At 38.8% G+C, this 26472-nt stretch overlaps 1 protein-coding gene across 1 annotated transcript in view; it reads right to left on the bottom strand.

Annotated features, from left to right (window-relative positions):
• The window catches only part of NELL1 (neural EGFL like 1), a 304211-nt gene that overhangs the window by 8064 nt on the left and 269675 nt on the right, over positions 1-26472 (bottom strand). Inside the window, exons 16-17 of the mRNA XM_050897767.1 lie at positions 12171-12311; positions 2811-3004 (exon numbers count right to left, since the gene is read on the bottom strand). Coding sequence (XP_050753724.1) covers positions 2811-3004; positions 12171-12311 — 335 coding nt within the window. The remainder of the gene's footprint in view (positions 1-2810; positions 3005-12170; positions 12312-26472) is intronic.

Here is a 26472-nt window from a genome sequence, read left to right as displayed (position 1 = left end):
AATTGTTCTTACCAAAGGAAAAACTGACACACAAGGGAATCGCTGTAAAGAGTGACTCAAGTTTCCACAGAGTCCCAAAGCCAATTTGGACAGAAATCAGACCCTGCAGAAACCAAACCACCAAACCATTCTCACCCTCAGGAACACACTTCACCTTGGCACATCGCCCTGTTCCCAGTGCTGTGCTTATCCTCCAGGCTTTTTTCATACAGGGAATGGAGGGTTGTCTTAATCAGAGGACAGACTCAAAAGCCCAGATATAGCCAGGCTGTACAGCCAGGCTTAGTTTTTTCATGGGAGAGAGCAACAGCTCCCCACTCCCCTTCAAATTTCTACCAGTCTTAAATTTGATTGTGTATTAAATCCACAAGAGTTCAGGAAGATGCCTGTAGAAGACACATCAAATACACTTAAGGTACTACATTAATTTATAGCTTTGAGAATTTATGTTTTTGTAAACTTTATATTCATTCAGATGAACGAGGATGGTTTGAAGAGATTGGGTCTGATGAAACACTGAAATAATCCCCTGTGCTTCACTAATGACACTTTGCTTCATTATGTAACTGAAGTAATACAATTTCTCATATTCCATAGTACCCTACTCCACAAAAAAACATACTTAATGAACTTCAAAGTTAAGTTATTTAATTTCCTTTGCACCAGGTTTTAAGTCAAAATATTTTCAAGATAGGATCTACGTGTTTCAGCCAATGCACAAAATATATCCATCTGACCTTTCCTGAAATAACCATAACAAAAGAAAAACCAAAAGAAAACACGTTATTTTAAATCTGAAATGCTGATTTGTCTCCTAGACAAAAGTGAGTAGGATCATTTCAAAGTTCGAGCAAGAAGTATAAGGAATGATTTAGGTACACTCTGCCCTTTTCCTCACTGAAAGCTGAGCAGGCTGCAAAAAGGTCAAGCAGGGTCAGCTCTCCGTGCAACTGCATGAAAAGGATAGAGTCCTGCAGCAGGTTGGAGAAGTGGTCTGGTGTATTGGAAGATATCACAATTTATAAAAATATGTTTCAATAACATATTTCAATAGACACTGAGTGAAGACTTTACGTCCTGCCTGGGATATGATAAGGAGGAGCTCTCCCTGTGTTCCCTGTTCTATAGACAAGAACTTGGCTCTTGAAACAGACAGCTACTGGAATGAAATTAAATGCAAATGTTAATTCACAGAGGAAAAAACTGGAAAGTGAGGAAGATATAAAGGAAGAGTCATAGCAACAAACAGTGCCAGGCTTAGTTTAAAATATCTATGTACTAGTTAATCATTTTGTATATTTTCATATACTAATAAGAGCATTCAACATAAGAAATAAGTGCAATGAGAAATGGCAAATAAAACAAATTACAAGCAATCTAAAATGGGAATACTAATAGTTATAATTCTGCAAAGGCAGACCAGATGTCTTCACATATATTAAACTGTTTATTCTATTGACTGGAAATCCTTTCATAAGCCAGCCAGTTCCCCAAGATCACAATAAAAGCTTGATATATATTCAGTGGAGTTGTACACTTCAGCTTCTGAAGGGAGGAGTTTTAGGGAGCTTGAGGCTACTTGAAGTAAAAAATATAGCAACTAACAACAACATATTCCCTTTTGAGCCCAAAACAGCAGGGTACTTCGCGGGTTCTATTCACTCTAAAGTCTTAACTTTCCCTTCTGCTATACTATTGCAATACAGAAATGATGAGGCTTTCAGCTTCTTGCAACTTCAAAACAACTCTTCCCCCTTGTCCCCCTCAAACCCTCTAATGCTTCTCTCGCTCATAAGCATTGAGACATGGGGATTGATAGGCCAATTCTCATGCTCTACGTTCAGCTTTTCACAGTGGCCAAAATCTCATTTCACTTATGCAAGGGCCGACAGTGTTCTGCTGTGCCTAAGGACAGCTTTACCAGTGCTATGAACGCATCAGGTCAAAGTGGCCATAAAAGACCTACTATTTCTCTCTCAGATTGGTGCGCTTCCAAAATTCTTCTAATTTCAATCACAGCATTTCTCTTTTAACTAGTGAAAATGAAGAAAGCAGAGTCAAATGTTCTTTTAACTTGGTTACCATACTCAGAAAAGAACTGATAATTTCCAGGGGGAAAAAAACAAAAAACTGATCTAAGTGTTAACTCTAAGGTAGATCTACTTATACTATGCCTGGTTTCTCCAAAGGTGCAGAGAGCGCTGCACTGCTCAAGTGGGAGAGCTGCCAACACAGCCAAGCTGGGATGAGGAAGAGAAAGCTTGCCTTCACCCTTCTTCACCTGAGCACATTAAGTGCCTGCTGCTAGGTCCTCTAACCTTTGACTCATGCTCAGCCCTTCCTTCTCACCCACTTAATTCACATGTATTCCAAGTACAGGGAAACACCACCAACAGGAAGATGGCTGACTACATGTCCTGAGACACGCATATTCATGTGAAAGAGAAACTGAAAACAGTTTTCAACATTTCCAGTAAGCGTGCTAATTGCCTGCACATTGTGTTAAAGGGTAATGCAAGACCCTCATCAAGGCACGTTCCGAGTGGCTCTGGCCCGCAGGGTGACATGGTAGCAGCTCAGCAGGGTTAGCCATCATTCACCTGTGTCTGTGGTTGTGCAAAATAAGAAAAAAGATGACTTCCCAGAAGAATTGCCCCATCACAGCTTCAGTGCCCACAGCAGAGCTTACCTTTTGCCTCAGTGCCTTAGGCTAGTATTTTTGCCAACACCGGTGGCACTGCAATATTGGGTTTCTGACATGAGCCCAGAGAATTAAAGGACTCCTGAAACCCAGACCAGCTGGATCTCACCTTGCAGGAACAAACGGAGCATCTGTCCTCCCTCAAGGTCCACACCTGCCCGTTCCGCTTGAAGCCGCCTTCATGGGCACAGTCTCCAGTGCAAGATGGTCCGGATGGACAAAGGCAATCAAACCCTCCTGCCAGGTTCACACAGGCTGAATCGTTCCAACAGGTGTGGGTCTTTAAGGCACACTCATCGATATCTGCAAAACAGCAGATTTATAATGCTTTGGACATTTTTTTTCATGGGGCAAATTTTATTTCTGTATTAAGTAATTATTGCTCATCCACCTTGCTGGTGGAAGAGGGTGCCACCTTTCTGATATCTTCCATATTTACTTGCTAGATAGTAAACACTGATTTTTTTTTTTAGGTTATTCTTCTGTGTTTGTTTTGATTCTACCAAGAATTCTTAAACTATCTCCAGCAGGCTTAATTGTAAATGCTGAGACTGACATACCTAGTGGAACTGTATGATGAACTTGAACCTTCAGACAAGGGTGTATAGTGATTTCCCAGTGACTGGAAACTAGCAAACAATCAGAGGGACTTTCTGTCAATTAGACCACTCTCTGTTCTGGATTTTACACCAAAATAGAATTGCACTATTCTTCATAACTTCCTAGCATGATCAACGTTTCCCATACTAAAAGCAAAAATTGCATCCTTTTCCCATTGCTGGAAGGTATAAGTGAATTGAAAAGAAAAAAAAAAGATAAAAAAAGAAAAGGAAATAAAGAAAGAAATCAGAGGCACCTTATACAGGAAAAAAGTCTTAGAACAAAGCTATGCAGAAAAAGTATGATTTAGCAATGACACAAAGAAATAAGTAACAAAAGAAAATCATTATACACTAGAGAAAAGTGAATTACAGTATCTCATTAAAATTGCTTTTGGAGGGTAAAATATAATTATGCAATATGAATTTATCTAGGGAGTTAATGCAGCATTCTTTTTCCTGCAGCAAAAGCCATGAGATTTTTAATCACGTTGTTAAAAACAGGTATTTCTTTTAGAAAATAACTTTGGACTGTTCTTAAACAATATATTGACAGATTGTCCAGATAAAATACCAGTAAAGTGGTGGCTCTCTTTTGTTCCAATATGAACAATGAAAACTGTAAGCAACAGTGGGAGGAAGGCTGAAGAAGAAAATCCTTTAGAAGTATGTGATGGTTTCTATCATGAAAATTCCAGAACACCATTATATGAATTCAGAAATTACAAGGAAGAACCCTCACACCACTTAAAATGACCTTATTGCTAGTGTGAAATTTGTAACTGTTCAGTATTACCCAAGAGGACTTTTAATTCCCTTCTAAAACAACAAATTTAAAAATTCAATAGAATTTACAAAAAAAAATTACCTAAAGTCTAATTTAGGTGGGATGTGATGGCCAGTTGCCCTACTTTTTGGACAAGTGTCACGGGTTCACAAGTCATCTCGTCAGAAAGTCAGATCTTAAAAAGACGTTAACAATTCTCTCAATCTGCTGAAGGAAACTCCCTATAACAATCCAATCACTAAATTCCCTCCGACCTGGTTAGTAAAATTCCTGATTTCAATTCATAAATAGTCCAGGAACAAGTGGAAATGTGGTAGTGCCCTTGGATTTGACCAAACGCAAACTCAGCCTGCACAACCGAGTCAGGGGCCTGGGCCGCCAGAAAATGGCTGTTCCTCTTTCTGCTTAGAGACCCAGAGGGAAGCCGGAGGCAATGACACTGCAGCAGGGCTTCACTCCTGGGCTAACCTGTGGGCCACTCCTTTGTCAAGAGATGTTCCCAGTGGCCTGATAGCACAATTCGATTGCTCATCGCTCAGACTTCCCTAAAAATGGTGTATTTTGCTGCCCTGACATTCTGAATTGCCAAAATATAACATTATTGCTCTACTGCATAGCTCAGCACTAACCGAGTACTTGAAAGGTCCGCTATCAGTGGTGTAAAAGGCGCTGCACTAACAGAAATTAAAACTTGTAGTTCATTGTTTAACAAGTGCCGGAGTATCACAGGAGGTAAAAACCATGAAGAGTGACATGAAGAGAGCTATGAATGAACTGGTATGAAATGAATTATACCCAAACAGCTACTGTAAGACTTAAAATATTCTTAAAAATATCCCATTTTCCTTTCAATAGACTTTGACTTGTATTTTACGTGGAAGACAAAGGTATAAACGAAGCATTCACTTTGTCTTTGGTTTGATTTCACCAAGCGTTGTCAATATTCTCTTCCCCACCATATTAGGGGCTCCTTGAATAGTATATATATATTTGATGTAGCAGGATTACAGTGCAGATTAGAAGGGTAGCTTTCACAGTTCAAAACTAAAAGGATTTCACAGATGAATATAAAGCCATATTGCCTACAGAGTTCCATGTAATTGCTTTACTTATGACACAGAAATCTAATTCTGTTTCCATGTAATTTAACAGATTTATGGAAAGCCAGATGTTAGCAATTATAGAAACTAACATTATTCATATTCTCAGTAGTACAGACCTGTTCACACTGCACAAAGCCAACTTAATCTGTTATACATATCCAAAAGGGAAGAACACCCTATTTACGTACTGCTGCTGCTGTTCTCCGTTTAGCACACATAAAAAGGATGCCCCCATTAAGAGCGGCCCAAACCGGTAAATGGGACATTCTTGACAAAGAAGCCAATCAAGCAAAGCTGAGTAACATAGCGTGAACATAAATTCCTAATTGCTACTCAGTTTGCTTTTTTTTTCGTTCTTTATTCAAATGATGGTTTCTTACTATTTTATGGCATTTATTATTTAAAATTTTTAGTCATTAATCAAATATAAAAGGCTTGGACACTGCACTCATTTCCAGCTGAACTTTTAATAGAGCTAATTTTCTGCGAACATCCCTTTGGCAGTTTTTTCTTGTCACTGATTGCATTTCTAAAAGTCAGAACAAACAGCCAATGTTCCCAGTAACTTGAGGACAAGAAGTTATAAGCGTAACATGTTTTTGTCCCTTTCACTCTTTCAGCCTCAAACCAGATTGGGGGAGGTGGGGAAGGAAAAAAACCCCAGACAAATGCTCCCGTATTGGTAGCTCTCACTTAGCTTAAGAAAGTATTTCAGTTTAATGCTGATCAAATGAACTTGCTCATATTGACATGAGATCAGCATGTAGACGGCTATGCAAAACATGGAAGAAAATACTCATATTTAGGATGACATTTCTCTTAACAACTGGAATCAATGTGTCTACTTAGGTGTTGAAAAATTAGCCTAGTTTAAAATTCTGAACATGTCCGAAACAATCTTCTAATGAATATGAAAATTGTATGATAAGACTCTTGCATATAGATTATTTTTATATTATTCAAATCCTTGCTCAGCTTAAATTCCCCACACTCCCCTCAGGTTTTGTTTGCTTTTCCACAACTGCTCTCAGAAGATGCAGGCCCAAAACTGGAACGTTTAATGATGGGCAAGGCAAAACTGTACAAAAATCTTATTTCCCATTATAACAACACTAGGTAGGAAGAAGATGAAATATTCATTTATAAATCAAGCAACTTTGAAGAACAATGGACAAGTACATATGTGAAATCGTAAGGAGACTCCGTAGTCTTTCCCTATATATAACACAAGAACAAGATGTCTGTCTTGACTTTTGGGGGGATTAGTTCTTTCATGTACCCTGTCAACCTGTGAAAACAATCTCATTTTCACACCTGGAATAGGACTTTGCAGTCTTATTCATTGTATTGAGATAATCTGTGGCAGACTACTAATTAACCCAAGTAAAAGTGGCAGAGCTTTACTTCCCCCCTCCACACAGTTCCTTTTCAAGGAAAAGTGAGGATACAGTGGAAATGACCATAATCAGAAACTTGTTTGTAATGCTAGCCTTATGCTATTTTCTATCAACAACTATAGCCAACAGCAAAGCGATTGTTGCTGAGACATGCCACCTCAAATATTGCACAGGACTGTCATAAAACTGATCACGATCTTCACTCTTCAAACACTCCCAATCTGTGCTTCTTTAAACGAACGTACAGCAACAAGTACCTGATCATATGTATTGTAGCCACAATGCAACTAGTCACATTTTGTGGATGGGAAAAGAAAGAAAATAAACCACCCAAGATGTGCTCATTTCCCAATATACTCTCAAAGTACATAAAGAGAGCTTGGTGACGTGGGCAGACAAGAAATCAGAAGAAAAATGGAATAGAATAATCCCCTGACATGCAATTTCCTTTTCCATCCTTTTTGGTTATAACGAGAAGTAATTTGCCTCAGATATTATGAGAGGTCCCATGGCCACTGTATTTGAATGGGGTAGAAGACAAGCATGACTGTACATATCAACACAAGTTCATTAACTTGGTTTCACTGAAATTTTAAACCAATCCCTAGCTACTTCATTTCTTAGTTTTCAAGGCTATTCAGGTTTCAATGGTATGACTTTTCTATAGCACCTTAATAAATGTGTGCAAGCAAGTCATGCAGCGTAGTGCTCTGTAATATCATGATAAGCTGTTGCAGAAGAAAGAACCCTGCTAATGTGCTAATTTTAACTGTTATGGTACATTAAACCATTACAGTATAAAGTTAACGTGAAAAATGTATGCTGGGCTCCAAAACCAATGTATGTACAAGTTAACTAAACACTGTTTTGACATATCGTTTTTCGCAGGCAACTTGTCACTTAACATATTTGCCTTCTTTCTAAATCAAACAGTGATCTGGACTATCTTTGAAAAAAAAAAATCACTAAATAGATTCATTTTTAGTTAGAAAATATTTTATGATAGTACATTTATTCTATAGAGACATAATGGTCTATTAAAGAACACTGCATAGTAAATTAGATTCTGAATACAGGATTTACTAATGCTTTCTAGAAATATAGAAATGACTAAACACAATTACCTTGAAGACCTGTAACGCAACTTTCTCTCAGAATACAAGAATCAGAATTTACTAAATGGAAAGTAAGCAAGATAATTTTTATTTTGCAGGACAAAATCCCCCGACACAGACTCTGATATTATCAGCTTTAAGAAATTCCATGAGCAGAACAGAAGAAAGGCATAAAACAGCAGGTTCTAGAGTTGGCCTTGGATACTCTGTACCATACGCAAACATTTCTGTCTACGTACCACTTCTCTAACGATAGATAGAAAAGCAGTTCTCGGGCATATAGGAAGATTTTCAAAGGATGAGTCTAGCTTTTTGTTTGACACAGAAAGGGGGCAAAATAAACAAAGAACAAACCTCCTTTTCTCTTACTTTCTAATCTAGGTAACAGACAACACTGTTGCATACTATGGAGTATATGAAAGCTTCAGGAATTGATCTTAAACCCATTCAGAGTTGACCCTCAAGCACTGCTGCACCCAACTTTTGTGGGAGACTAACACATGCGGAGTTTTCTCTCACAAGCTGCTGAGTCCTATCTTTTTCCAGCTTTCATTTCCCCAGAACAGCTACTCTAACCCTGCAGTGAGGTCTAGCTACGCAACCTTTCAGGATAAAATACATGGTGAATCCTGTGGTTTTTTGGTGGGAGGAGGATCCGTGTCAAGCTTCCCTACAAAATTTGCACTGATTCTTAAAGAAAAGAAAAAAAAATAACCAACAACTGACAGGGACTGCTGCCCTGGTTGTTTTTCCTTCTGTGCTTGCAAGCCACCATGTAGAGACTCAGAAACACGAAACATCATGGAAAAAAATGGAATCAGGAATTCTGTACTCCAGGGTCTGAACAGCTCTCTGCAGACTGGAAGCATCTTACTTAAAGAGAGATGAAGATTAAAAAGTGTAATTTGATTTGCTTTTATTTTTCTGCTGCAGATAGGAGCGAGCTTTGTGGGACATTATTAGCTTCCCAGAATACAGCATTTCTTTGCCAGTTTTTCCCTTCTTTTGGTTCTGATAATCTTAAAGGTTATCACTGAAAATTCAGTGGTGAGGGTTTATTCAATGATTGCCTTATGAGGTAGCAGTATTTGGCAACAGGCACTTAGTGCAGGGAAAAAACAATGTACGTCAGTTGCTTCAATACGGTATCAGTAGATAGTAGTTAATACTGGGATATGTATCATATGACAACTCATAGTTCTCTATAAAGTATTTTTGTTTGTTTACCTTAAAGCATAGCAAAGCTCCTATTAAAAAAGAAAAAAAAAACCAAACAACCCAGCAGCTATAGCCTACATGTTTTAATTGCCAAGCGAACTTTGGTAGCAACTTAGCACAGCAATTGTCTTTTGTCTGCAAGCAGTATTCTTAATAACATATTGTGAAAGGCCAGTGCCTCATAAAAACGCTACCGCTGGAAATTAAATTACATTCTCTTAATTTGAGCCTGCTCACCATCACCTTATGAAGCTGACATCTTTTATAAAAGCATGGCCATGGAAATATATTCCCTTTTCAAAGCTGCCTTCGGTTGATATTTTGAGCAATAAAAGAATTTTCCCAAGCTTGAAGTGGCCTGGCTAAGTCATACATCCTTATTACTCAAGCTCTGGTGCAATATTACGACCTTCCCCGCCACATCTGTTGATTTACACATTTGTCCCTTGCCAGGTGACAAACTCCACTGTTTTCTCCTAGTCAATGAGAATGAAGCTTTTAGAAGCACTGAGGTATCACACCACTTCCCAAATAGATGTGTTTTTTTTAAATTTTCTGCAAGCAGTGTCTCTGCAAGCAGTGCAGAGACACTGCAAGCAATGGCTCAGCTCTAAGACCACCATACATATAAACGGAGGGAAAGGGGGTTAACCAATAGATACACAAATGCATCCAGCAAAAGCAACCGGCTGCCTGGGCTTTGGGCAATCTGTCAGAGCTGAGTGCTCCCTCCCACTGCCTTATGACTTTCATATGTTATTATCATTATTATTATTTTGTGGGGGAGGGTTTAATCTTTTTTTATTTATGTTCTTAGCTATTTATTGTTCTCCAAGTTTTGTCCTTCAGGGACGAAGAAGAAACGTTTCAAAACATACTGAAGGGCAATGGCCCAAATCCACCTCAGGTGCACGCTAGGATTTCAGTATGCAGTCTGTAAAATACGCCAGGACAAAATGCTGTTGCTAAGCAGATGAACCCTCTTTTATCTGAAATAGAGTGAATGACTCTGGCCCTGACTCTAAATACTCCACCACGCAAACAAGCTCTGTAATGTGATGAAGGTCAGTGTTCAAGAAACCGAGTTTTAGCTAGAATGTAGAGCGTTATCTCTCTGTCATTTTAACCAATTCTTAGTTGCACTTTAAAATAAACATCATGGTTTGAAATTTCTTTGTCAATATGGGTTAGCAGAATCTTTCAATTAATTTTTAATTGGTTAACCAGTAAAATGAAATAAAATAAACTGGTTTATTCTCTTCCTCACTGGTACCCTGCAGCGGATGGTTCAGAAAAGCCATTTAGTTAAAATAACCCCGCTATTTTCACATTCTGTTTACAACTTGCATATGGCAAGATGAGCACCTCACCTTACCGACTTCCAGCATGCTGCGCAGGTCAAAACGAGGGCAGTTTGCTTTCACGAAAACTCATCCCTTCAATCTCCACAGAATACAGAACATTTTGGGCTCCTTTGTGCTGTGAGGTAGCCAAGCGCCCTTCCCTTTAACGGCGACGCAGTGCAAGCAATACTGGCCTGTTCAGCAGCTGAGCCTAGCTACGGGCCATTCAAAACCACAGTCTTGTCTATGCCTCTGTCTTCTCCTGAGATCACCCTGAGCCTCAGATCTTCTTTGTCCCAAACCAGCCTGACAAGGGATGGGGTTCCCCATGCAAGCAGTACAGGTAGGCATCAGCAATGCTACAAATGCCTCTTATCCCCAGTTGCCTCAGGGCTTTTTGAAGGTTATGTCATGTTTTGACTTCTCATAAAGCAAGTATTTTCAACATTGCTCTGTCCATCGCTCCTTTTACAGTATTTAAATAAACCAGAGGAGAACTCTTAACATTTGAGAATCTGTTTAGAAATACAGGACTTTCACGTGGTATTTTATCTATTAAGTCACAAAATGTTGTGAAGTGTGCCATTTTTTACACAGCCACCCCCATGAAGTTCACTGCTGTGATTTTATTGAGCTCCCCGCCAGCTTAGGACAATGTGTAAAAAGCTAATATAGCTGGATAATCTACAAAATATTGGTTTTGGAAATAATTATTGTTCCTCTGCATTTTTAAATCATGATGCTATCTTATCCCAAGGACTTCTAATAGCCAAAATTTGTAAAAGATGGGAATGTTTGTTACAAGTTACAAGTAAATTTATGTATTTTTATTACAAATTTTTGTTTTAACTTTTACTTTAATTGTATACTTTAACTCTTAGAAGGAGCCCTTTGCACTTATGGACAGGGTAAATGAAATTTACAGTGTTAAAAAAAAGTCTTTCATAGAAGCAGCAGAAAAGCTTTTATAGAAAATTCATAGAACTGAGTAGAGATGAAGTAACTGAAATTCCAAAGAAAGGACATAGAAATACGAGAGGTTGATCTGTACATAGAACCATGAGAAGTTGATCTGTACCTCTATATAAGTTAAAATGGGATCCTTTCTAAATAGTTTTAAACTCATCTGATAAAATAGCATATAGAAATTATGTATAAGACTTCTGAGAATAAGTAAAATGTGGAAAAATTGTAAGGCAGAGGTAAGTCACAATTACCATCTTTCACTATGATTTTATTACTGCTTACTTGCTGTAGTGGCACACAAAGTCTTATGGCCAGTCAAGGGCACCCAGACTGCAAGGACCAGCACTAGCTCCTCATGGAGCCTCAGCCTTTGTCCTCCCATAGAAACAACCGACAAACTCCTCCGCACCCTTTCAAAATTCCTCTCCGTTCATGGTCTTAGGGCCTTATTCTGCAAACATGGTGCATAAAGAGCTTGATGCTATTTGCATAATTCTGAAAATAAAATGATGAAGATGCCAAACAATGGAAAACAAATAAATCAGAGCAACACAGACATACCCCAAATGTGTTCTCGTATCGCTCTGCTGAAATTTGAAAATGGAAAACCAACTCTTCCCCTTTTGCGGCCTATTATGCTCCCCAGAAAGCCTACTTTCACTTCAGGTTTTACAGCAACTTATTATGATAAATGGCAAAGCACAGTAAGTCACACTTCGGATCTCCAACTGCCTCCCTCCTGTAATAACCATTCAAAAATGTGACGCATCTTGAACCAGCACTCACGCTGCGTGGCTGGGGATGCTGACAAACACAGACACGCTCGCTTGCGTTCTCATTTTAGCCTTAAACACAGTAACTGCTCAGGACAGTGTCTCAATAGTCACTTTGTAACACCATGCAGAAGGAGGAAAAAAAGCGCTATGCTGATCATTGCTTACCAACACAGGACTCCCCGGAAAGAGAATAGCTTCCATTGTCATGGAAACCGCTTCTGCACTCACAGTGGTACCACCCTGGGAGGTTAACACAGCGTGAATGGTTGTGACACTCAATGATCCCCTCTGCACACTCATCAATATCTGCCTCAGAGAAAAACACAAGCCAGCCAGGAAATTAATTTCCTTTGACACCAATGCTTCAGGTTTGGTTTTTTTATGTTGTTGTTTTTTTCTTTTTTTTTTTTTTTTTTTTTTAAACATAGATGGATCAAGGTTTATTACAGTTCCAAACAACAGACACTTAAACATGACTCACATAACAACAGTAAAAAAGAACAATAATACATCGTGGAATTTGATACATACAAGACATTCTTTTACACCATGATTTGTTTAAAATGCAAAGCAAACATGCAGATTTTTTTGTTCTTTGTTTGTTTTTAACTCAGAATTTACATTTGTCTGTGCATATAAAGCATTGCAGAGCAGGTTCTCCACTGAAAAGGCAGTTTCAGCAATATTCCTGCTTTACAAACTGCATGTCCCAGGACACCTTGGGAAGAAAGAGCATTTTCTTCAGGATTTGTGTTTCTAGTGTTCAGCTGCGATATTTGCAGCTATCTGGCACTTAAGGTGCTCAGAGCACTTTGCAAACAATAGTTAACCTCTTTTGGTTATATGATCAAAATAAATACCTAGTGTATGTATAACAGTGTGTGACAAACAGAAAAAGCAGTCCATGTTTCAGCTGCAATAAAAGATTTAGCTGGAAAAGAGTGAAGCAAATGACAGCAAGTCTGTAGCAATGGAAAGGTACAGCAAGATGAAAACCCTGCTAAGTTTCAATAAATGCGCTGTTTTTATAAAGGAGCTTTTAAAATTTCTGTAACATGGTTAATAGAAACCTCAAAATTGCTAGTAACCTTGGTTAATCACGGCTGGCACCTGGCTGCTTCTCCCTTTTGAGCATTTTTCAGCACATTTTGTAGGGTTGTAATTAAAATTAGCAAATTAATTATATGTTAACCTTGCAGTAATTTAAGAAGCTATTACATTTTCATTCCTCTATTTAGCGCAAGCTTTTTTTTTTTTTTTTTTAAATCTTGGACAGTTTTCAGCTGGGTACCTTATCAATTAAAATGAAACTCAAATTTTTCACAAATACTAGCCATTTTCACCCATTGAGATTTTTTCTTGGCAATCGGCGCATTTAAAATACGCATAAAATTGTGTACGTCAAACACACAAATTTGGGGAAATAGGTTCTGAAGCCGCATTTGGTTCTGCAAGCATCAAAGTACAAATGTCTCATGATCCTGATGCCACACTGAGTTAAGGTTATTAAGTAACTAAAGAGTGTAGCTTTTAACTCAATTTACAAAATACATACACCAATGCAGTTTCATGGACTGCAGTGGAGTCATGTTGACGTACATTGAAATTGATTTGAATGAAGTATCCTTCAATACAATTCCATTTTCTTACTTCTTACAAGCAATACCATACAAAAGTTCGATTTTTCCTCATTTAAGTAACGATATTTATTCTTGTTGAACTATGGCTGAGAAACCTAAACAGATGCCTTTTTCCAGTTTTGTGTTCACCCTCACTCAAGAATGAAACAAGCTATCTACGTAACAGGGTTATAACCACTATTTATTTCTAGCTTTATTCAGCTTCCATCTAACAATAAAGTCAATTTTTTTACGCTTTAAAATCTGTCACTGCTGCCACCTTTTCTGTACTTTTTATTTTGTAGAAGCTAATTTTAGTGTTAAAACACTGCACAAATCTAGCTGTCCATCAACGATGAGTGCTGCTTGCAAACTCAGACACTTTCAATTCATTACAGCAAATGGAATTTATAGCCATGATCTTTTCACATGTCATGGCTGATGGAACAAGTTTAATCCTATTTGGAAAGTGAATGACTTTGCTATTGCAGGTCAACTGCAAATGAATCCTTCTTCTTGCTTTCTTTTCTTCCCCAGTGTTGAATCGGAGAACGTTCCTGTTTAAAGTTCACTTCCTTGGGTCAGTCCTGTACTGGACCTCTATCCATTCAATTTTACATTTTTAATTTACAAAATCAATAGTTTTCCTAAAGTTCATTTCTAAACTTGAGCCCTTTTGAAAGTGTATTTGATTTAGGCTCAGGGTGTAGGATACTAATCGACTGGTAGATTACTTTTCAGAAAGCCTGTCTGCCAGAATATCAAAACTAAGTAGCAGTTTACTTAATGGAAGAAGAAGAGTACCAATGTATGAGTCTCTGTAGATTACGTCAGAAAAGTAAAATAATACATAGGACTATTTCAAGATTGGATGGCTTTCTTATGGCAGTGCCATACCTGTCTATAGCTTTTGCACATTGATTTTTAGGGAGACACAAACCAATTTCTTAAACCAGCAGAGCTGGGCAAAAAGGAATCGCTTTCAGTTGTATAGGTTCTTCCTTTATTTCCTTGGTCACCTTAAACCAGTGGAGTTACACCAGCACTGCCCGACTCATGGCAGGGGCAGAGGGCAAGAGAAAAGGAGGTGCCGTGCTGGCTGCTTTGGGGAAATCTGCCACGAAAGACACCACTGATGCAGAAGCAACTACTAAAAAAAAACCCAAAAAACCCCAAAACCTTCAAGCTCTGCTCCCTACCACTACCCTCTCCTCTCCCAGAGCCATTTCCAGCTTGCGGGAGGTGCCCTGCTCCTCTCCTCTTCAGGTTAAACTCGGCACTCCTCCTTGCTCCCCAGCCCAGCCTTCTCCTGCATGCACACGCGTGTGTGTGTGTGTGTGTGTGCGTGCTGGAGGCAGGCTGGGCTGATGGTGCGGGGAGGAGAACGGGGAAGCGACCCTGCCCCTGCTTCTGTAGCAAGTTAGTATTCCTTTCGCAACACGTCATTAAATACAATATGCATGAAGAGTGGTATAAACAGGGAAAACCATTAGCGGCTTCTCCATTTGTCTAATACATTGCAGTTTCTTATTCCCATGCTTAAAATGATGTACATAAAGACTAAAAGGGGAGAAAATATTATGATTAGATCTGTAAGCTTCTCCTGTGATCCTGTGCATTATTTGTAGCGTATGTATAAACATATCTCTGCAGGTATAAGAAAATATTATGGATTTGTTTTAGAAATTCAGAATGATTTAAGATGCTCGTAATACCAAGAGGGAACTGCAAATAACAGCTTTGTAAAATGGTGTGTCACATACCATGACATTACTTAGTTCAATTAATAGATCATTTCCATCTGGCGGTACTATAGCTTTTGAAAACATTTTTTTGAGGATTTTTTCTGCATAGGAAGATGTTGCTATACATAATGGCCAGTTCAGGGAATTAGAAACAATTCACCTTTCATCTTTGCTTTTCCATCTTTAGGTCCTAGCACTATATTTGCATACTTGCCTCTGGATTAATAACTTTCTATCCAAGTCTGGTTTTGGGTTTTGCTATAGAATTTGAGCTATATATGCACTATTTTTGTGTGTGTGTCTGCGTGGTTTATGCGTGCAGATGCCTACCAGAATATGCTATATATACTTTCTTCATAAAGTTATGTTAAACTGAAATAAGTGTATACCTCTGACCTGAGAGTGAAAACAGTACAAAAATTATAATCATTCTTCAAAGGAGCACAGAATAACCTGTTCAGAATGACAGGTAATGACACAGGCCAGAAGAAACAATGGGTGGACATGTTCTGGCTGTGTTCCCATACTTTAGGTCTTGCCTGCCCTTGGTGCTCCTGCCAGCAGTGAGCACATGGCTCTCAGGGCTCCAGGCTCTGCCTTCTCGCAGCATCGCGGCATCCTGCCATGGATGCAGGAGCCCGGGTCTTTACATGCACATCTTCACCTTGTCATCCCACACGGCTAAGCCACGCTCACAGAAGCCAGTGAAAACACATTCACCGACTCACAAATTTGTACGGGCTTTCTGTATACCTGCATTAATAGCTAGATAGTCTAAGACAGGGTGCTTGTGAGAAATGGCCACTTCAGTATTTACTTGGAAACCAAAATTTCCCATAACCTTAATTTGCCTCTATAGTCTTTGGCTAAATATTTGCACTACCTTTGCCTTAAGTGTAATATTTTTTCTTTTCTAGCTGTAATTCAACAGAAGACATTCCTGCTCTTACCCCCGTGGAACTATTTTTGCAGTTTTTTCATTCAAGCCATCTTACAACATCCATGTAAAAGGAGATCCTGTACAGACCGTTCCATTGCCTGCTTTTACCCCACTCAGTTATTTAACTGTCATTAGTACAGAATTGTTAATGGATCTGGCAACACTCCACTATAATGGCTTTGCAAAAGCTCAAAAACGGCACTTTTTTGTATTGTAGAATAAAGGCACCAGTTGGTTTTGAATAAGCTCTTGCAGGATGTTAATCCTATCCTTTAAGGACAGGTCTGTAATTTTTACTTTTACCATCCCAGCTTCTTGCATTATTCATAAAGGTATTTATGCAGACAAGATAAATAGGATAATTTACCTCAAAATAAAACACAATGGCTTCAGAACCCAGTGAAAAAGTAAAATTAAAATAATTCAATCTTTTCTAATGCCTCATCACATTTAAGTCACTGTGTGATAATACTGAAAGGAAAACTGTTCAGTGTCATGTAATAGCTAGCAATCTACAGTTTCAATGATACAGAAGAGTTTTATTATAAAAGTGTCTGTTCATCAAACTCTTACTGTGCTCTTTTTCATGCAAAAAAAATAAGGTCCTTATCTTTAGCTCTCTGTTGATCAGGAGACCTCTAAGCAGGAAAAGCATGTACTAACAAGAAAGGATCACACAGGTCTCAAGCTTCCTGAATTAAAATCATACCCTGACAGTTAACTCCGTTAGTTCCAGAGCATTACAGCTTTGTTTTCCACCTTGGAGTACTTTTCTTCAACATAAAAACACCAGAAAAATTCACCCAGCCAACCGAGGCGTAATTTCTATGTAAAATACAGCCTCTTCTCATCTCCTACTCTCACATCAGCCTCACTTCCACGAGACAGAGATAGCAAGAAAGGGATGTCACTGACAGCACTATGCAAACAGCTTCCCCGCTGCAAAGGAGGCATTCAACTACTTCAAATAAACCCTGAAAGCAAAGACAACTACTTTGGATGAGCAGAGATGAAAGATTCTCTCTCTCTCTCTAACAAAAAAATCTCTCACCTGCCTACCTTTATGCCAAATTCAGTTGATGTAAGCAAATAATAATGCTACTGTTTTACATAAACTTATATAAAGGCTGAATTTTATCCTTTATTATTAACTCTTATATTGGCTATACTATTAAATCTCTACATTAGCTTTGACAGTTCACTACAGTTATCAAGAAGGGCCTGCATTTATTTTTAAACATACGCAATACAAAGCAGAAATACATCGACAACGGCCACCCTTAAAGTCTGCTAGATTGTCCCAGTGCAAAGTAGAAGAGGCTACAACACTCCGACCTTGTCAGAGGCTTACAACCCAGCGTGCCTGGAATACCAACAATACAGCAACGGTACAGCAATTTCGCTATTAAACAAACGGTAACTTAGAAGAACACAGGTAACTGTATAATTTAGTTACATTTGAATATTGACTCATGGCTGTCGCTCAGCCTTGTGGGGCCAGTTCATTCTTAAGACTACAGAGGCAGTAAAAATCAGACAGGACAGGAAAGACATCTGTCTGAGCCCCATCCATTGACATTTTTAATCAACTATTTCTTGTCTCATAGCTTTAAGTGTCTCAGGTGATAAAGATTCCCCCTCTTTCTGACTGAAGCTAGTAGCAGGCTTTGGAATAGTTGCTGGGGAAATTTTTCCTTGACATTTAGCCTCTTTTTTAATTACTTTCATTTTAACCCATTAGGAGATTTGGGGCAAACAAGCAGCACCAAATAACATATTTCTCTCTCCTCAGCAGTCACGGCTGTTTTCACAGACTGATTTTAATTGCATTATATTTATATCGGCCTTTGCAGTTCCTTCTCAGGCAGGAATAGTTTTGCCTGAATAAATGGTACAGGCTTTGGTCCATTTTTCTATTTCGAGGACACAGCAGTAAACCATAAAACTTGAAATTTGTTGAGATAGTGAATACAACTCAAATCCATGAATAAACCAACCCACGCAACAGTTTAATGGTACTAAATGGCTTTCAGAGATGAGAGGTGTGCCCACCACTCATTATAATTAAAGAACAGCTGTAATATGCTTTATTGTGTAATTCTGGATTGGTGTTATCAAGATTTTTAATCATCTGAAACTTGTGCAAATTTAGAATGATGAGTTTAACAATAATAAATGGAATTAAATTGGTATCAGAATAACAACACAGACTAGTTGCACCAGCAATTTTTAAGATTAATTCTTTTAATATATAACATCCAATTTACTGAAATTCATTTTGAATACACACTCCAAGAGGACGTCTTTATCAGTTTAGTGCATGTCTCTCTCACACCCTCATATTCATCTATTTGTATGCTAAATATGCAGCACACTTGGAGTATGCAACCTAAAGGTCCTGGATGGTCCAAATAAATGTCACTTCACAACACTGGAGCTGAAACAAAAGGTTTTTATTCTCGCATTTAAAGATTGCTCAGTGATATAGGAAAGAAGAATTGCAGTCAGACTGCTCAGTGGAAAGCATGGCAGAAATATACTAGGCAGGGTGAAGAACTACTTCATATTTAGTATTGCATTTGAGTTCCTGTTGCAAACAGGATTTAATTATCACTCTACAAGCCAGAAACAGACTGACTTCACAATTAGTAGGTTAAGTTTCAAACTGAGGCAGAGACTTTGTCAAATTTGAGGCCTATGGTCAACATGTCTCGCAAATTACATCACCCTGAAAACAGCAGGGCTATTAGCCCAATGTTTATTGTATTTGGACTCTTCCCATGTCTTGGAAGACAAAATCATGCTTGACATAGCTGGCTTGGAGGGAGGTGTGGGGAACACATAGTTCAAAATAGCCTGCTTGCAAACTCCAACTGTTGCTGGACTGATGACTCACAATTTCAGGACAAAAGTTTAGCTCATTGCCTACTAGCACCTTGTACCTGCTGGCAATATCCCACAGTTCTCGAGGAATGCTCCTCTCATACTCTCTTGACATTATGCTCTTCCTAAACATACCAGAGCACTTTGTCAGGACCCTGAATTTATTATTTTTCTACCTACTTAGGTAGAAATAGGTAGAAATAGTGTGTGATCTCCACGCTAAGGTTACCCATGTAAATCAATCTGGTAGCATTTCTGTACGGAAACTCAACTGCAGACCACTAGGAAAGTGGTATTTATTTAGTTTGTTTATATCATTTTCTACAGTAGAATAGAGAGATATCATGTGCAATTTACAGGTGAGATAACGAAGGCAGAGAGATACAGCAAATTGCCCAAAGTTGCCCAAAGCCAATGTGTGAAAAGCTCCTCAATTTTGTAATTCCAGTCCACTGTCCCGTCATTTAGGTCAGTATTTCTCTATTCTCTATAAAGATATTCTCAGATAACCAGGTAGAGGCAAGACCAACCTTCACTCCCCCTCATGACTCATGAACATGGGCTTTATTTTTGAAGAATGTTCAGAATCTTCATCCCTGATTACTAATTCAATTAAATTGTGATACTGGAGTTGTATCTGCATATATTATACATGAGAGCTATTCAGAATATTAGATATGCATACTAGAATAAAATGAGAGAACAAGATCAATAGGAGAGGTCTATCGTGTCAATAGACTGTAATCAATGAAGCCCTCAGCACACAGAGGTACACTTCTCCACAGCTAGCATTACATAGATTTAAAAAAAAAAAAGTTCAAATCCATCCTTAACAGCACAGTATTTTTGTGCACAAAGCTCCTTTAAGCCAGTTCAAAGCATAACTGCTGTAAATTCAGATTCATTTAATTTACAATGACTGGTAATACCATACTAAAAACATATTACAGATTGCAGAATTACATTTCAGAAAATCTGTGTGGCAAAACACATTAAATATCTGATAAAAAGATTAATATATTAACCGAATAAAAAAAATTTTTGACAATTGATTTTGGCATGCTGCAATTAAAAGAGTTGCACGTTCTTTGCCAAGATCACAAAATTTAAGAAGAATTGCCTAATGGGGATACATGCTAGAGCAAAATAGTTAATGGGGGCCAACCAGCTGGAAAGCAGCTTGGCAGGAAAGGAGCTGGGGGTCCTGGTGGACACCAAGTTGAACATGAGCCAGCAAGGTGACCCTGCTGCAAAGAAGGCGAACGGTATCTTCGGCTGCATTAGGCAAAGTATTGCCAGCAGGTCAAGGGAAGTGATCCTTCCCCTCTATTCAGCGCTGGTGAGGCCACACCTGGAGTGCTGGTCCAGTTCTGGCCTCCCCAGTACAAGAGAGACATGGTCATACTGAAGAGAGTTCAATGAAGGGCCACAAGGATGATTAAGGGTCCGGAGCATGTCACATATGAGGAAAGGCTGAGAGAGCTGGAACTGTTTAGCCTAGAGAAGGGAAGGCTCAGGGGGGATCTGGAGTACTGTGTTCAGCTCTGGGGTCCCCAACATAAGAAGGACATGGACCTGTTGGAGCAGGTCCAGAGGAGGGCCACGAAAATGATCAGAGGGCTGGAGCACCTCTCCTATGAAGACAGGCTGAGAGAGCTGGGGTTGTTCAGCCTGGAGAACAGAAGGCTCCGGGAGACCTTATGGCAGCCTTCCAGTACCTAAAGGGGGCCTACAAGAAAGCCAGAGAGGGACTTTTTACAAGGGCATGTAGTGATAGGACAAGGGGTAATGGCTTTAAACTGAAGGAGAGTAGATTTAGATTAGATGTAAGGAAGAAGTTCTTCACTGTGAGGGTGGTGAGGCACTGGAACAGGTTGCCCAGAGAAGTTGTGGATGCCCCATCCCTGGAAGTGTTCAAGGCCAGGTTGGATGGGGCTTTGAGCAACCTGGTCTAGTGGAAGGTGTTCCTGCCCATGGCAGGGGGGTTGGAACTAGATGATCTTTAAGGTCCCTTCCAGCCCAAACCATTCTATGATCTTACCAATGCATATAAATACCTAAAGGGAGGGTGCAAAGACGATAGAGCCAGGCTCTTTTCAGTGGTTCCCAGAGACAGGACCAGAGGCAATGGGCACAAACTGAAAGACTGAAGGTTCCATCTGAACATCAGGAAACACTTTTTCAGTGTGAGGGTGACCAAGGACTGGCACAGGTTTCCCAGAGAGGTTGTGGAGTCTCCATCGTTGGAGATACTCCAAAGCCATCTGGACATGTTCTGGGCGACTGGCTCTAGGTGGCCTTGCCTGAGCAGCAGGGTTGGACAAGATGACCTCCAGAGGTCCCTTCCAACCTCAACCATTCTGTCATTCTGTGATTCTGTCTCAGAAGGAATGCTTAATCCAACAAAAACTGCTAAAGTAAACTGGATGCAGGCTGCAAATTGGTTCATCAGAACTACAAAAGATGAATGTAACCTCTTAAAGAACAGGACACTGACAAACAGCATTCTCTACCCAACGTACCAATTGTCTGCAGTCCAGTGCATTGCACAAAAAGTAGCATTCAGATGACACTGGCTCTATGTATAAAAGCTTCATTGATGAGCCTTAGCATTATTATCCAATGCTAGCAGACTACTTCATGCACAGTCTTTAGGTACAATGCATAACCCATATATCACTCTATCTAGCACTTGAAATGCTAAAGTTCAACATCAGAGTCATAGATATAGCCTGTTATCTTATCTAGCACATCCTGTGACAGAGAATAAATGCTCCCTACCATACATTCTTCAGTGATTTGCCTCAACTGATTTTAAAATTACTCATATGATGGGTCCTCCTCCACTTCATTGGGAAGATTATATTGCAGCCCAATAGTCCACAATGTTACGAAGTTCTTTTAATTAGTTTGAGCCCTTCCATAATCACATATGGTTCAGACAAAATAACACTTGTCAAAACAATTTCACTGTTAACAGGAGGCAGAAGTTGATGAGAAAGTGATAAAAAGCACATTTTCTTCACTGTGGCTGGGGTGGGGGAGTGTCGGTCGTTCTCCTTAAAATTCCCGTGTGTACCACTGTGCCAAAGGGCACAAGAAGCAAAGCCAAAATGCAGGTTTAGATTATAATAGTGTGCACACCCTATAGCACCCCTGAGAGTTTAATAATAATGGGAAATATTCTCAATTAGGTTTTTTAAATCTTGAAATGATTAACAGCTTCAGAAAAGCATTTTCATTCATACAGTAATAAACTCTCCCAAGGAAGCAAATCCCCAAACAAGCAGTGTAAAAAGAGCTCTTGAGATCGTCAGCGGAACAATGTAAAGCTCTCTGCATCCTTAATCGGGGAAGAAAATGGTTCAGGAAGTGCTGATCAATACAGTGCAAAAGATAAAAATGCATACTTTTGCAGAATGTATGAACACAGCTTCATAAAGAGGATGAAACTTGTGGTGGGTCTTCCACACAGCACACTGGATTGCAACTGCTCTCATTCAATGGAAAATCCCCATCCACCTTGGAATATATATATTTATTTCTGACAGTAAGAAGGGTACACAAAAAGACCCTACACAAAAGATATCAAATAACAAAAGACTGGAAAGGTTGTTTAAGAGAAATCAAGACTTTTGCATCATGTCGCCTATTTCCTGTTGTTCATAATGCAAGTAAAAGCCATTCTCTATTTTGGTCTGCTTGAACTTTCTCCAGTCCCACCACCTTCCATCTGTTATCCACCCCGCCAGTGCAATTAAATTTACCCAGGTTCCTAACTCCATCATGCCATGTGCGCAGTCATAAAAAGCAGTTTGCTGTTGTGATTTCCCATGCACATTCCAGTGAGTTTGAGAAACATGAAAAAAGTGTGCTTTCCCAGTTAACTTGGAGAGCACTGTATTTCCTTGCACTAAATAATCAGAGTCAAAATGTTGCAAAAAATCTAATACAATTTGCTAAACAAACACAACAGTCCAAATATCGCACTGACACATTCAGAATGAAGGTGAGGATTCATCCCACCTGACTTGAGATGCTCAACAACTGTCCTGTGCATCCTCAGTAGTCAATGAGCCGAGATACAGACTTTCAAAAGGTACTGACTGCTTAAAATCTTCCATTTTTTTCATCAACTCGAATCAGAATTCATTTTAATGTTAAACTTATTTGTTCTATATAAAACATTTAAAAATTGTAAACATTTATATGTATTTTCAATCAAGCTAAAAAAATTCCCCCATGGAAGATTCAAAATTCTTGGTTTCCATTACCAAAAAGAAAAAAATAATAATAATTAAAAAAAAAAAAAAATCCTGAAACCCATCTTAAAATTAACTTCCTATTTTACATGCAGTTTAAATATAACTAAAGAGAATCAAGTATACCAGCAGGTATGAAAGCACAGTGCTGCATCCAGTAAAATCTTCCAGGTGAAAAACTCAACAAATATTCAGGATTAAAAACTTCAGTCATTACTGTTACCCTTCTTTTTAAATACTGCAATGAATATTTCCAAATAAATAAGAAGTGACTGTTTCCTTAGCATAAAATGTGCACTTTGAAAGCACACGCTCTCTCTTTCATTTTTTAATTACAGACTGAATTTTTAACTTCACTAAACCATTAGTTGCAGACTTTGATCAGACCCCAGTTTTCCCAGCCTGGGTGCTGCTTCAGACATCAATAATTCCAATTAAACCAACTCTGAGATATGACTCCAACATTTCACTAAGCAATTAAAAATGTGCAACTGAAATAAGTAGAAAATCCTGAAAGAAAAGCCAAGGGACTCATCAAATGTTAATAATAATAATAAATACATTGCACTTCTATACCATCTTTCATCCTGGGATCTCAAAATACTTCCTAAGTATTACGTCATATTACAATACTTTGTAAAAAAGTAAAAATATAAAAACCCTTTGTTTATTTGATTATGTGAAAGGGGTTTGATTATTCAGGATGAGGACACAGTCACCACTGCTTATTGCATGAATAAGACCTCCACTCATTAAAAAACCACATTTAAGCAAATTGGTTTTGTGCCCCCCATTTCATTGAATTAACTAAGTTTTATTATACGTAAGTTGAATGTAATTGCTTTTCAACAGCATTCCCAAAGTTAGGAGTTTCTCATAATAGTTGATTTTACTATGTGAATACCACAATGCAATTTACTCTCTTAAAATGCAGTAACCTATACAACTATTCCGCAAAAACATATCTGCAAAAGCTGGCACATAAAACTAGATTTTATTGCACTAGAAGGATTATTTGGAACTTTGTAGAATCTCAAACAGCTACATGATCTAAATATTAGTGCTTGGGGTATTTGGGCGGTTCCAAAAACTCAGTGAATCTAGCTAGACGAGTAAATTGAGGATTAGAAGCAACAGCTACCTGAGGTTTAACACTGGTGCTACTGTTGCCCAAGTTTGATCTTGAAAAATTTCTCTGCATTTCTGTTTATTTGTAAGCAAAATTTTTTGATACTACAGAAACCTTTAGTAGCTTTTCAGTACATACTTCAGCTAGTATGTAATGAATGAACATACACAATGTTGTCATTTTACAAAGAGGTTTTATATATGCATATATGTGTATGCAGAGTCTCTGTTGCAGAGCTTCGTTATCAGTGAAATGAGTTTGATCTACAGCACACAGGATACCAGAACATCAAGAATCCAAAAAAGTGAGCACCTCTGAAAAAAGCTGTCCTATACATATTTATGCATTTAGGAGGAAGACTACTTTGGGGGGGAGGGGGACGAACCCAACAAACCCCACCAAACAAACTGAAAACAGAGCACTTATACTGTCCCATCATATTTTTTTTCCCTAATTGCACTGGGTACGTTCCTTCTCACACACAGACCACATAATCTTTCTACGAAGACTACGGTCCCCATCACGCACATTAGATCCAGATCAAAGATTGGGTGAGGTGAGCCGCTCCAGACAACGCGACGACTGTGACTCAGGTCATGAACAAGGACAACGGCAGCGGTGGTGTAGCCATGAACATCAGAGGAATATGAGCAAGAAGAGGGTTGTAGGGGAAGCTTTTCCACAGCAGGAAATATGACCTAAGCCAACAAATAGCAACGGGCAGTGGAAATTATTCTTAGGGCCACGTGAAAGCACCTAATGTGTCGCAATCTGTAAGATTTAAATCACTTGAGAGTCAGTAAAAAAAATGCTTAATGCCTGGCAGTGACTTAGGCCAATGGTCGCTCTAAAATAGATGAACACTAAATACTAGTAAAGCATGCAGTATGCCATTGTCAAGGAACTTGGGACCACCAAAACACAATATAAAATATCTGGCTTTCCAAAACAAGGCTTTCACAGATATACTGATTGTGAAATACAGCAGAGAAAAGGCAAATTGCAAGATGTGTATTTCATTTGGTTCTTAACTGCTGCCGACTTAGAAATCCTACAGACTATCTTCCAATTTATTAAATGCAGTAAAAAAGATGCTTTCATTACTTATCCTTCAGTTACATAACATATCACCCCAAAATTCACCAGTCTTTTAGACGCAAGTCTTATTTGCTTTAACATAAAGTTAAAATACCTGCTTTTTTCTTAAGGAGAGGTCATTTATCATGCTCCTAGGGACACCTTCTTGGTAAAACTACCTCAGTTTTCAATAAGTGAAAATTCAGTCTCTGGCCTCACGGATTTTCAGTCATCAAAATAATTTCAGTTCAAACCACATCACAGCCTGCATACAGCTGTTTCAGAAGTGCATCCAAACACACACCTAAATTATAATCTGATCCAATACGGTCACTTCAACAGCTGATAAAAAGTTACTACCATTAAGAAGTTGTCTTCATTTGGTTCAAACCAGTAACGTACACCCATATTTTAACAAGAAGCTCCTGCAGAATCATCCTGCTGGATTGATAAACACAGGATACCAAGAAAGGTGAAAGGGGGAAGCTACTAGCAGACAAGAAGGAATTGAAATAATAAGAGAATATTTACAGTCCTCTTCCACTTCAGCCAGCTCTACCTCTCTAAAGTGTAGCTAGGAAAGAACCAGCATTACTGAGCAAACATGTTTAAATGTATTTCTGGGAAATTCTTCACTTCAGACAAAACTGTATCTCATTAGCATATCTCAGCTTTTATCTTACAGAATTAGAAATAAAAGGGCTGAGGGTGAAGTCACCAGCTGCTAGTTCACAACGACTGGCAGCCTTACCTGTGCCAAATTGAAAATGTTTGTTGGGCAGAGCAACCAACAGGTAAGGGAGGCAGTGCCT

This window comes from Gymnogyps californianus, chromosome 5 (assembly GCF_018139145.2).
Source record: "Gymnogyps californianus isolate 813 chromosome 5, ASM1813914v2, whole genome shotgun sequence".
In the NCBI taxonomy this organism is placed as follows: domain Eukaryota; kingdom Metazoa; phylum Chordata; class Aves; order Accipitriformes; family Cathartidae; genus Gymnogyps; species Gymnogyps californianus.
Note: the sequence above shows the minus strand (reverse complement) of the source record. Positions and strands in the feature narration are given on the sequence as shown.